Below are 13838 nucleotides of genomic sequence, written 5' to 3'. Positions count from 1 at the left end.
ACGACTTGAAGTATAGCTCTAAATACAAGGTTCTACTCAGAAGCTTTCAGAATAGGCCGGGCATGGTGGCTCATGCCTGTAATCTCAGCAACTTTGGGAGGCCGAGGTGAGCATATAACCTGAAGTCAGGAGTTTAAGACCAGCCTGGCCAACGTGGTGAAACCCCATCTCTACTAAAAATATAAAAATTAATTGGGCGTGGTGGCGCATTCCTGTAGCCCCAGCTACCCGGGAGGCTGAGGCAGAAGAATCGCTTAAACCTGGAAGGCAGAGGTTGCAGTGAGCTGAGATCGCACCACTGCACTCCAGCCTGAGTGACAGAGCAAGACTGTCAAAAAAAAAAGAAGAAGAAGAGGAAGAGGAAGAGGAAGAAGAAGAAGAGGAAGAGGAAGAGAAAGAAGAAGAAGAAGAAGAAGAAGAAGAAGAAGAAGAAGAAGAAGAAGAAGAAGCAGCTTTTAGAATAAAATACAGATGCCTTAGCTTTGAGTTTAAAGCTTGCCATTGTTTCTGCCAGATGTACCATTTCGTCTGCATCTCCAAATGTTCCCTTTCTGCCACACCAGAGTAATTGACATTCCCCACACAGGTCATGTACTTTCATCTCTGGCTTTTCCATGCCATTTCTCCTGCCCAGATGGCAAAAGAACATGGGCTTTAGAGTCAGAAATATTTTTATTTAAATACTATTTGACTCTTCTGCTAAATAGGGATATTAACTTGAGCAGTTTATTGAATCATTCTGAATCTATTTCCTCACATGCTAAAAGGTCAGATTGGATTATTGTAATGATAATAGCATATTTGGACATCTTTATAGTTGTCAGCATCAATAGATGCTCAATAAAAATTAAGTACCTTTTATTACCATTCACCTCTTCTCCACTTACCATAATCATGTACTGAGGCTGGATTTTTCAAGTTTTACACCTCTTGGAAACCTTTTAAAATTACCCTCATCAGAATTCATTTTGCCCTTCTTTATGCTCCCTTGGCAGTTTATACCTCTTCAGAATATAACACAATGTGCCTGTTTCCTCTACCGTATTACAGATTGATAGTAAGAACCTAGTTTTTATAACCGCATTACCTTGCAACTGGTAGATGTTGGAATTGAATTCTGGGAAAATCTCCTTTAACATTTTCTCTCTTTTGTTTGTTTTGTTTAGTTTGTTTTTCTCTCTTTTGTTTTTTAGTGTTTTGTTGTTGTTGTTAATAGCTCTATTGAGATATAATTCACACATCATATAATTCACCCATTTAATATGTACAATTCAGTGGTTTCTAGTATATTCAGAGTTGTGCATCCATCACCATAATTGATTTTAGAACATTTTCATTGCCCCAGAAAGAAACCCCATACCCTTTAGCCATCATCCAATCCCTAACCTTCCATCTCCGCCTCAGCTCTACTTTTTGCCTCTGTGGATTTGCCTATATTGGACATTTTATATAAATGGGATAATAATATGTGGGCTTTTGCAACTAGCTTCTTTCACTTAGTAGGATGTTTTAAAGGTTCATGTTATAGCAGGTTTCGGTACTTCATTCCTTTTTATTGTAAAAAATTATCCTGTCATATGGATATACCATATTTTATCCTTTCATCAATTAATTGACATTGGGGTTGTTTCCACTTTTAGCTATTATTCATGTACAAGTTTTTATGTGAACATACATTTTCAGTTCTCTTGAATATATACCCAGGAGTGGATTATGCTTAGTTATATGGTAACTCTCTGTTTAACCATTTGAGGAATTGCCAAACTGTTTTCCAAAGTAGCTGCTGCACTATTTTACATTTCTGTTAGCAGTGTATGAGGATTCTAATTTCTCCACATCTTCACCAATACTTATTATTATCTGGTTTTGGTTATAGCCATTCTAGTGGAACAATATTTTAGTAGTGAAATATTTATTCAATCAATCAGTATTTAATTGAGTGCCAACTATGTGGCAAACATCATTCTGAGCTATTGGGACCATTGGTGAAGAAAAGAAACAAATATATCTGCCCAGGTGGCTCTTATACTCTAGTGGGAGGACAAACACAATACATAATAAACATAATACATTTTTATCCAAGTTGCTGGATGAAATAACATTTCTTTCTCCTTTGCTGATTATCAGACAGGCTTTTTCTTACACAATCATTGTACCTCTTTATCTTAGAGATATAATCTAATTTAATTTAATAGCTTTGATATGGCTATATTCAGTCTATAAGGAAGTGGTAAGCACTATAAGAAAAAGAGAGGAAAAGGGAAAATGTGATCAAGAAGGTCAGCAGAAGGGTTGTATTTTTAAACAGGGTGATCAGGTTAAACCACATTGAGATGGTGAGATTTCAGCAAAAACTTGAAGGTGAATGAGTTACTTAAAGAGATGTCAGTGAGAAGAGTTTTGTAACCAGAGGAAACAACCATTCCAAAGTTCCTGAAGTCCAAAGGCCCTGTGTTCCAAAAAAAAAAAAAAAGCAAAGAGGCCAGTGTGGTTGCATGGGAGGTAGCAAGGGAGAGAATAATAAGAGGTAAGGTTAGTGTGGCTGTGAGGCCAAGTCACATAGGATTTAGCAAATACATATTGCGTGGGACTCATACTGAAGAATTATTTATTGTTTATCTGAAATTCAAACATAACTGACCATGCTGTAGCTTATCTAGCAACTCTACTTGTAGATCCGTGTAAGGACTTTGACCTTTATTTTGAGGAGGTTCGGAGCCATTGTTGGGTTTACAACAGAAGAGAGACACCATTTCTCTTAGGTTTTTAAAGGACCGCTCTGGCTGCTTTCTTGAGAATGGGCTGTGAAGAGTAAAGATGGAAACAAGGAGGCCTGGGAGTCTATTGCAGTAATCCACATGAGGGATGACAATGGCCCAGACCAGAGTGTAGCAGCAGAGCGGGTGAGAAGTGATCAGATTCTGGATTTATTTTGAAGGTAGAGCCAAAAGCATTTCAACAAGGATTGGATGTGGTGTGTGAGAGGCAGAGAGGATTCAAGAATGACGTCTAGGCTTTTGGCTTGACCAACTAGAACAGAGCTGCCATCGAATAAAAGGGGAGGACTGTGGGTGAAGCAGGTTTAGGGAAGAGAATTGTAGTTTATTTGGGCATGCTGAGCTGATGACAGGTCAAATAAGATGAGGCCTAGCCATCAGCCAGCAGAATTTTATGGTATTTTCCATACAAATATCCAATAATGTAAGTAAAAAGTCACCCCTTCATTGGGGACAGATTTTTTACTTATTGTGCTTTATATCTTACTATTTAAAAAGGGTCTTTAGGCTGGGCAACATTGTGAAGCCCCATCTCTACAAAAAGATACAAAAATTAGCCGGGCATGGTGGTGCATGCCTGTAGTCCCAGGTACTTAGGAGGCTGAGGCGGGAGGATCAATTGGACCTGGGAGGTTGAGGCTGCAGTGAGCCACTGCACTCCAGCCTGGGAAACAGAGTGAGACTCTGACTCAAAAAAATAAATAAATAAAAGTGTCTTCTACATCCCTGAGTGAACTTACAAAAAATGCTTAGAGAAAGAATAGCCAGGGTTGGATTTTAGTTTCCTGGTTTCTTCTTCAATATCTGAGCTGTAAAAACCTAACTGAATCCCAACATCCCACTTCACTTGGCACTCGAATTCATGTTTCCATAGATGTTTTTCTTCATCTCTACTCATTTCTTTTCATCTATTCTCTAACTTTGAGAGAAAAGAATTTTATTATCTAGATGTTTTCTTTACTGTACTTCCAAAGGCTTGAAAATGCCCTGGAAATGGAACAGATCACCCCCCGCCCAAAATGCCTGGAACATGGTACCCTAGAGGGCTGGCGTAGTGTGAGCCCTTGCTATCCTCTACGTGTGGACGGCCATCTCCTTTGTGTTCCTTTCACTGATTCCCAGTGGTTTTGAACAGATGACTCTCTCAATTCTTTCCCTCTTTGAATCCAAGTTTCTGGGTAAAATGACATGTTTTTTTTTTTTTTTCCCTGTCCTGATTAGCAAGCATACCTTTTCTTGCATGAGCATTTTTACCTCTTTTTCTCAGACTTGTGGTACAGTTTAATTTGAAAATTTTAATATGGCTATATTTAAAATTATCTGCAACTTTTTCATCTATTATAGGACTGTGCATTTCCAAGGATCCATGGGGAAAAATAAATGTTAGTTGGGAAAAAATCTGTAAACGATGGCCTCTTTCCTGGAGGTCTTGTGTACTGTGTTGTTTTTAATCATAACATTTTAAATTGGCACACTGTTACTGAAAGCATTTTTTTCACAATAATTATTCTGTTTTGTTTTTATGCTAAGAAGCAAGTACTGATTAAATGACGAATTACATATATTGTGTTGCCTGTGTTTTGCAGGGCTTGAGAGAGACAAGTTTGATAATAAAACGGTTTCATTTGAGGAGCACATTAAGTCAGAACACAATATGTGGCATTATTTGTACTTCATAGTCCTGGTGAAAGTTAAAGATCCAACAGAATACACTGGACCTGAAAGTTACGTGGCTCAAATGATTGTGGTGAGTGACCAGAAGATTTTAATTTGTGACTGTATTGCATCTTGTAGGCTTTCATCCCCTCTACCCTACCATCCTCCCAAAATGTGAAGGTGGTAGCAATCATTTTTTGTTAACATTTAAATAGGCCTGTCAATCACTGAAGAACATCTACACTGACTAAGTCATTGGTTCCCAGTAGACTCCTTGGTTATACAAACCAAATTTGAGCCTCCAGTGCACAGATGATATTTCCTGGATTCTCTGTGCAATGACTAGCACCATCTCAGTGATGTTCATCACCTTCTAACATCATACCTTTTATCATTGCTGATGTCCCAGTTCCTGAAATCTGGAACTTTCCCGTTGTTAAATATGAACAGAAGATTCATACCTTAAGGAATCCCTTGAATTTCAAAAATCAAGAGTTTAAGAAATTGAATTGTGTTTGGGGATAGTATGATGTTCAGTCCTAATGGGAGAGCACTGATCTTTCCATCAACACATACTTCGGATTGATTTACCAGTGTTGCTGATGAATTTGCACTGATCCTGCCACATCCAGTTGCTTATAACTCCTCAGTAAGTTCAGGGCAGAGGGTGTGGTTATCCATGATTTGAAGTTTCTTCTATCTCATAGAAAATTAAAACAAATTGGCCTGAAAGGGAAATTAAAGTTACAACTTCGGTGTATACAGATACACATTTAGTGAGTATCGTTGCATCTGATATAAATTTTTGCATTCTTATAATTAAATGTAGCTATAGATTGGATATTTTTCTGCCCCCCAAATCTAACAAAATTGTGTTCACCATTTGAGAAAGAGGTCTTAGTTGACTCATGATCCTTCTTGCTACTTGGTCCTAAGGAAGACACTTAATAAGCACCAATGTTTGCACCAATGCTGAAGTGTCAGCAAACTTATCATCTACTTAGGAAGAGACTGTACTTAGGGAGCAATCAAAGAACATTTTTGGAGGATAACATATTAATAATTATAAGTTCATATAGTCATAGTTTGCCTTACCTGCCAATATTTATGTGTCACAAGAGAGCTACATGTAAATTGGATTTTTATATTTCAGCATTTTCATGCTTTGTTATTAATGACTTGTATTCTACTCTAAGTTGTTTTCTCTGCATTCTTCATTTGACAATGGACAGAACCTAACATTGTTTGTCTTCTCCACTTTTGCCTTTCTGCCTCCTCCTCCTTTTAAATCAGAGAAAAAAGGTAATCATTTTAAGGATATATATTCATGGTCATCATTTATACTTTCTTGATCTCATTTGTGAAAAACATTTTGTTTCTGCTTGCTGAGAGTAAAAACATGTAAAACATTATATTTAAAATGGGACCTCACATCGCTGTCTTTTATCAAAGTTTGAGTAAGTTTCATCAATATACATTTATCAGACTCCTGTTATATGCCTTGGATGAATAGATGTTTGGGTATACTATACACTAAAGAGTATGAAATATTTCCCCTCTGCCAAGGAACATAGAGCTTAGTAAGAGGAAGGGGGGAATAACAAACCCAAAGTAGAATATGCCAGGTTCTGCAAGAGAAGTCCAAATGAAAACCTGTGAAGGCTTCAAGATGGAGAGTGGCATCCAATGAGAGCAGGTGAAAGGAATTGATGGGGGGTGGGGTGGCAATATGCCCGAGAGAGGAGGATTTCTGTAGATGGGGAGTGTCTGTCTGTAAGAGAGAGTAGCCTGAATAAAAGCATAAACATGAGACACTTGGACACTCAGGGGATTGTGAGTTGCCCAGTTTCACTGGCACATGGTCCACTTATAGGGAAACTCTGAGAGATCTGACAGGAAATGTAGATTGGAACTTTGAATAAAAAAGGTAGGCATTTGGATGTTATTTCATCAAGAAAGGGAAACCTCTAAAGGTTATAACTAAGGGAATAATGTGACCTAGGCAAAAAGGCAGGCAGCAGTGTGCAGACTCGTTTGGAGACGAGAAAGAGGAAGTTAAAGCTGGAATTTGGCAGCAGATGAGATTAGGAGTGAGGATATATGAGGGGCAGGGGAAGTCGAAGAGAGCAAGATGAGCCTGAGATGCCAGCCAGTGTGTGCCTGGTCATTGGGAGAAAGGCGGTGGGTCATTTCAGAGGGTATCTTTGTTAGGGAGAGAAGCTGGTCAGAGAAGAATTCTTGTTGATTTTGAGGTGAGACTGGAGGCCAGGAGTCACGGGTAGGAGGAGCAGTGTTGGGACAACAGCTTGAGCCTTGGAGCCAGGAGTATCAAACCATTGCTCTGTCACTTATCTGCTGGGTGGTCTTGGTTTCATGCATGAATCTTGAAACCTGCCTGAGCCTCTGCCTCCTCATCTAAATGGAGTAACTGCTGCATTGCCCACAGGAGGGTTGTGCACTCAGTGAGATGATGTGTAGAAAGTGCCTCATAGAGTGCAGAGACTCTCTCTGTAAATGACAGTTCTCACTGTGACAGTTCACATAGAATGACCGTGGAAGCCATCAGATTAGAGAATGGTGGGGAAAGGGAAAGAGTATAAAGACAGAAGAGAAAACTTGAGACAGAACCCAGGGGATCCCCCATTCAGGAAAAAGAAGAAAGACAGGTAAAGAAGCAAGAAAGGAGACAATAAAGAAGGTATAAGGAGAGCCAGGAACAGGAGTATATCCAAACCCAAGAGTTGAGGATTTCGGTGTCAGAGTCCAACAGCATCAATTGCTGCAAAGAGGCTGGAAAGAAGAAACAGGTCAAAGCCTTTGGATTTTATGACCTAGAAATCACCAGGTGACTTTTTTACCTTAAGAGAAGACTGCTGTGAAAATGTTGACCCATCTCTGGCCTTAACATTAAAAGCAGCATTTTACCAGGCACTTGTACTTGAATTTTTAAGTATCCAAGTACTCATCCATGTTTCTGCCCAGCCTCTTCTGTCAGAGCTTTCTCCAGACCCATGACAAGAGGGATAAGAGCTCACAAGCTTATTCCAACATGAAGCGTTTCATTTTCATCCAAGCAGTGCACATCCAAGAGAACAAGCTCCATTCCTGAATTTTAATGGCCAGGAGGAGGAAGAGTGATATTAACCTAGGTCTGATGGAAATGAAAAGTTGTTTGCATGGAAGGTTACTTATGGAAATAGCCTTTTTGGAAAACATCTAAAAATCTGTAGCTGAAAAACCCATTTCAGAAAATCTGTTACTCCAATCTCTGTGGAGATGATGGCCTTCTGACTATCCTCCTAGAGAGAGAGAAGATTTTGTAGCATGTGGAAAGTTGAAGCACATCTACAGTTCAGTTCAAAGACTGTTCTTTCTCTTTTCTTTCTCTACTCCTGAGGTAGCTACTCTTCAAACTTTGGTAGGAATCCTTCCAGACATTTTCTGCCACTCTTATTTTTGTTCTTTAAAAATAGGTTCACTTAACAAGTTGATTTAGGTACTTATCAATAGGCCTTTGGAAGAAGTTTCAAATTCTTTATAATTGATGTTGCTTTTACTTTCAGGGATTTATGCAAAGGAAAATGTGAAAAGTCCTTCCTCATATTAGTTCACAAAACAACTCATCTGAATCCTACTACACTGTTTATGTAAATCTGATTTGTACCTTGGGACCCTTAGAAAATGCCTCCTACCTTTCAGAGAAATGGGAAAAACAAGAATAGAGGCCGGGTGTGGTGGCTCACGTCTGTAATCCCAGCACTTTGGGAGACCGAGGTGGGTGGATCTCGAGATCAGGAGATCAAGACCATCCTGGCTAATTCGGTGAAACCCCATCTCTACTAAAAATACCAAAAAAAAAGAAAAAAAAATTAGCCAGGCGTGGTGGCGGGCACATGTAGTCCCAGCTACTCGGGAGGCTGAGGCAGGAGAATGGTGTGAACCCAGGAGGTGGAGCTTGTAGTGAGCCGAGATCGCGCCACTGCCCTCCAGCCTGGGTGACAGAGCGAGACTCCATCTCAAAAAAAAAAAAAAAAAAAAAAAAAAAAAACATAGAATAAGTTCCGGGAGTGTTCCTCCCTCTGTATATTTTTTCACCTCCAGTGCTTCAACTTTGTTACCATGTCAGTAAGGAATATTTATACTAATATCCATTAAAGCACTGTGTTAGTCTGTTTTGCATTGCTGTAAAGGAATACCTAAGGCTGGGCAATTTACAAAGAAAAGAGGTTTATTTGGCTCACAGTTCTGCAGCCTGTACAAACATGGAACTGGCATCTGCTCAGCTTCTGGTGAGGCCTCAGGAAGCTTTCACTCATGGCAGAAGGTGAAGTGGGAGTAGGTGTGTCACATGCAAGTGAGAGAACGAGAGAGGGGAGGGAAGTCTTTAACAACTAAGTCTAGAGTGAACTAGTAGAGTGAGAAATCACTCATTACTGTAGGGAGGGTACCAAACCATTCATAAAAGATCTGCCCCCATGACCCAAAAGCCTCCCACTAACCTCCAACACCAGGGATCAAATTTCAACACGAGGTTTGGAGGAGACAAACCATATCCAAGCCATAGCACCTCAGTTTCTTCATTTGTAAAATTCAGATAATAGAGAATATTATATCAATTGATGACATTTTAATATGAAATTTGGAGGGGACAGATATCCATACTATATAAAACATACATTGCAAATAAAGTAATACATTGCTTCTAAGGGTTAGAATCACAGGAAACACATTTGTGTCTTTGTATCCATCCAATAATAGGATCACGGGTCTGAAATATTAATCAAAACTTAAAACTTTCTTACCTCTGCCTTCAAATTCTTTTTTTTTGTATGTGTGTGACAAATTATTGCTCTTTTGCTCAGGCTGGAGTGCAGTGGCACAGTCTTGGCTCACTGCAACCTCTGCCTCCCAGGTTCAAGAGATCCTCCTGCCTTAGCCTCCCAAGTAACTGGGACTGCAGTCATGCACCACCACACCTTGCTAATTTTTGTATTTTTAGTGGAGACGGAATTTCACCACATTGGCCAGGCTGATCTCAAACTCCTGACCTCAAGTGATCCACCTGCTTCGACCTCCCAAAGTGCTGGGATTACAGGCGTGAGCCACAGCACCCAGCCTTGCCTTCAGATTCTAAACCAAGCTATTTAAAATAGCCACTGTTCGATTATTTGAATTAACATGGAGCATCTTCTGGGATATTGTTCAGGGAAATGTGAGTAGATCAAGGTATTTTGGGGATGTATTTTCTTGTCAAGTAAACCCTCATGTTTGATAAAATAAGTGATATTTTGAGCTAGTGTTTACTGGGAACAGAAAGTAAGAAGGGAAAAGGAGGGACCATACAGGAAAGTAAAAATAATAAAAAAAAATTTAGAAAACTAGAGGAAAAGGTATGAAAGGATAAATCCTCCATCCCGTACTGATAATGGCCTTTGAGCATCACTAAGCCCCTTTGCTTCTCCCATTAAGCAAAGGATGATGACTGAGGAGGAACGAACAAAAACAGACATCATTAGAAAAAATACCCAAAACTTTTAGATGTTTGTCTAACATTTTGGGGTCATTTTGAGATTACCAGTGTTCATTTGCTGAGGTATATTAAGGGATATTTACTATTTAATTTGAAAAACAGCAGGATCCAAACCAGAGGTCTGTATAAGAGCAGGTGCCATGCGTGTCTGGAGAGCTGCTGCCTCCACAAGTATTCTGACGGCACTGGGCTGCTGGTGAGACCTGGCTGGCCGCCCTCCCCGTGTCATGGCCATGGGTTTTCGGGAACCATTTCCTCCTTTTACTGCATCACAGTTGCAAACTCTTCTATTTATTTTTCTCTTGATTAACAACTGCACCCTGACATTGCAGCAGTGTCGATGAAGACAATTTAACTAATATTTTTGTTAACATAATAACTGTCTGTCGTAACCAAAATATAAGTTTCTTGAAAGCCATAATCAGGTATAGAGAAAATCTTTGTTATGCACAATACCAGGGCAGGTAATATCTGTAATATGTATTAGCAGCAATTCACTAAACATTGAATGTCTCTGTATGCTAGCACCTGTGCTAAAGATTTGCTGTATAAAGATAAATAGGAAATTGCCTCTTCTCCCACGAAACTCGAAACATTGATTGAATGAATAAATAAAATAATAGGTGAATTAATAAATGAATGGTTTCTTTTTAGCCCTCTGGGAGTTGGACATAATTTACAGAAAGATATACCAAGATAGATGTGAGACATTGCAACACAAATTTCTCATTAGTCAAATGCTATCTGTCCCTTCTTTTGAAAACTGAAGGATAAAGATACAGCAGGAAGGGTTATGTCCCTTGACCCAAATCGGAGTGCTGATTTGCAAGATGAGGCTGTAGGCACTTTAATCCGTCTGTGGCCTCTCTCATCGTGTCTCTCCAGCCCAGCCTCTCCCTCCCACAGGAGTAGCCTTCCCCTGCTCTCCTACAGAGGGGTGGGGATGCACACTGGTGGGGTTTTAGGCATAACTCACCCTTAAGAATGAATTCTTCCTTGCCATGATCTGTTAAGACCTTAAAAAGAAAGGTCATTCTTTTAATGAGATAGGAAATAAATCTACCCATCTAGTCACCCAGTACTTGAGCCACATAAGGAGGGGAAAGAACTAGCAATTTCCCAAATGTTGTTTTCTGAATCTGGAAATCAAAATCAGTCTTGTTTAGTTAAAACATATTTTTGAGCAGTAACTGTTGGAAGGGAGATGTTTGGGCTCTTGAAAGCCATCGAGTCTTCTAAGATTTATATGCACCCCTCCTGCTTTAGCACCACTGGCCAACTTAATTTCTGCATTATCGTTATGCGTCATAATTATGAAATTATATGTTCTGTTCTATTACTTCTAATTTACAGTAATTTTGTAATTGGATCTCATTAAGCCAATTATGTAACTGCTTAATTTTTAACTAAACACTATTTTAAAGACTTCAGAACTCAATTTTACATGTTTACATTTCAAGGAAAGCCAAGGGGGTCTTTGCAGCTCAGAATGCACAATTAAAAAGTAAATTTGAACATTCAAGGAGATACCACCCTCACTTCCCAGATTTTAAGTCCAGACATGTGTCTGTAATTTAAGAGGGATCTTTTAAAATGCCCCTCTCTGGATTTTTATTGTCACTGTGGGATCTGTCCTCTATGTTATTCTCATTTTCTCTTGAGTATTCGTGTGTAAGATCCATGAATTACCTCATTTTTGCACAGATGTTAACATCTTTCTATTCCTCTTATTAGTTTGTGAAACAGAGACAGAAGTAGTAGGTACTTAATAGTGTGGCTGAATGCTGTCTTCTTCATCTTAAGGATTCTGGTCCAGTGCTTAGGTTGTTAGACTTTGGTGCTGGAAGTGAGGATAAAAGGATTTGGACCAACTAGTGTTTAAATGATTTTCATGGGTGGAATTGCCATGGAGAATAAGAACGAGGGAAGGCAGGTAAGACACTGAACCTGAGATGTTCTAGGTTACTTCCTGAATAGATCAGAAACCGTAGATCTGCTAGTGTTCGGGTGATTGGCCACAGAGTTACAGAACACAAGTGGCTTTTGTTAGCTTTTCTAATCAGTGTTTAAGGAGAAGTTCCATGCAAAGGAATAAACCTGAGCATATGAATCTGAAGTTTGATTTCTTAGGATTTCCTTTACAAGATTAGTGACTTTACTAGTCTCCTCTGTACTTCAATGAACCCATTGATAAAATATGTATAATGGGCCAGTTAGAACTCACAATAGAAGCCAACTGAAGTGAGCTAGGACTCTGGAGGCCTCTGGCTATACCAGGCATTAACCCTTCAGTTGTTGGATCATGCAGAGGAGGCGTGGTAGGGATCCCAGGGGCAGACTAGGGCAGAAAAATCTGCAGGGGTATAGGGGGAGGGAGTATATGGAGGGCTTATGAGAGGGGCTTACTTGACAATCAGGAGATATTGCAGTACAGCCATATCTTTGCATACCAGCTAAATATTGGTACTGGGTATAACTGTACTTTTTTTGTAGAATTGCTATGAGGATTCAATAAAATCATGCCACTAACAACATTACAACTAATATAACTGACATGGATAAGTATTGACTATGGATAATAGCCACTAATCATGCCACTAACAACACTACTGCTAATATAATTGACATGAGTGTTGACTACTTATCCAGCTGACATTAGATAATTGCCTGTGCTATGCTAAGTGCTTTACATGCATGGTCTCCTTTAAAGCCTTGTGACAACTCTAGGAGGCAGATCCTATTGTTCTCATTATCCCCATTGTACACATGAGGAAACCGAGGCTCCGAGAGGATTGGTAGCTTGCCCAGAGTGGCACAGCTTGCACAAAGGGATGCCATGCCCATAATGTGCCAGGTGCATGCAAGTGGTCAATAAATGTCTGTTAGTATTCGGTCCCATACAATGTGTAAAGCTAGAAGTTGTGATTCCTTTGGGAACAAGCAAGGCGAGCTGTACCCAACCCTCTCAGCAGCGCACATGGCACTTTACAGAAGGACTATAAAAATTCAGTCCACAGGGCAGGGAGTAGACCTGGCTAGGAGACAGGAAGTCAGATGACAATCCTACAATGGCAGGAAGGCCTGAGAGGAATTCAAATAGGAAAAAAAAAAAAGAACTCGTTCAGAGCTGGTTGGCAACTGCATACTTCCTACAAAGATTAGAAGTATTACAATTACAATTATTACAATTGCAGGCGAGAAAGAAAAAGAGACTGCAGGATGTTTCAATTTAATTTGACGAATATTTACTGAGGAGAACTATGCATGAGGCACTGATAAGAATAAGAATAAAATACCACTGCCCTCCCAGGACCACACTATAACTAGAAGGACAGCTTTATTCACCAGAAATGATTGTGCAAATCAGAACGAACTCTGGTACAGACATTCAGCAGCCAGAGAAACCTTAAGTCAAATCACACCACTGTACCCCTGCTTAAAACCTGCCCATGGCACTAAGATTGAAATCCAGAATCCTTCACAGACTGCTTATGTAGTCTGGCCCCATTCTATATTACCAGTCTCATTTCATCCCATGTCCCTTAGCCAACAACAGTCCAGCCACATTGGCCCTTCTTTTTTCAAAAATGCCATGCTTTTCCCTGGTGGGAGCCTTGGCCCACGTGTGCCTTCTGCTTGCGGTCATGATCCTCTGGCTCTTTGCATGTCTGTGCCTTGCCTGACATCCCCATTCCCGTTAGTTCCTAGCCCACCACCCTTTATTTCCTTTAGCATTTATATTGATCTGACCTTAAATTATTTTTATATTTATTGGAGTGTTTATTCTTCATCATTACCATATACACCCCATTAAGGCATTTGCACTTCTGTTTTGTTCTCTTCTGTATTCCCAGCACCCAAGTTAATGCCCAGTA

General features: G+C 39.7%; 1 protein-coding gene across 1 annotated transcript in view; it reads left to right on the top strand.

Annotated features, from left to right (window-relative positions):
* ITPR2 (inositol 1,4,5-trisphosphate receptor type 2) overlaps window positions 1-13838 on the top strand; it is a 509412-nt gene that overhangs the window by 454132 nt on the left and 41442 nt on the right. Inside the window, exon 55 of the mRNA XM_032159871.2 lies at window positions 4364-4524. Coding sequence (XP_032015762.1) covers window positions 4364-4524 — 161 coding nt within the window. The remainder of the gene's footprint in view (window positions 1-4363; window positions 4525-13838) is intronic.

Source organism: Hylobates moloch, unplaced genomic scaffold (assembly GCF_009828535.3).
Source record: "Hylobates moloch isolate HMO894 unplaced genomic scaffold, HMol_V3 SCAFFOLD_8, whole genome shotgun sequence".
In the NCBI taxonomy this organism is placed as follows: Eukaryota; Metazoa; Chordata; class Mammalia; order Primates; family Hylobatidae; genus Hylobates; species Hylobates moloch.
Note: the sequence above shows the minus strand (reverse complement) of the source record. Positions and strands in the feature narration are given on the sequence as shown.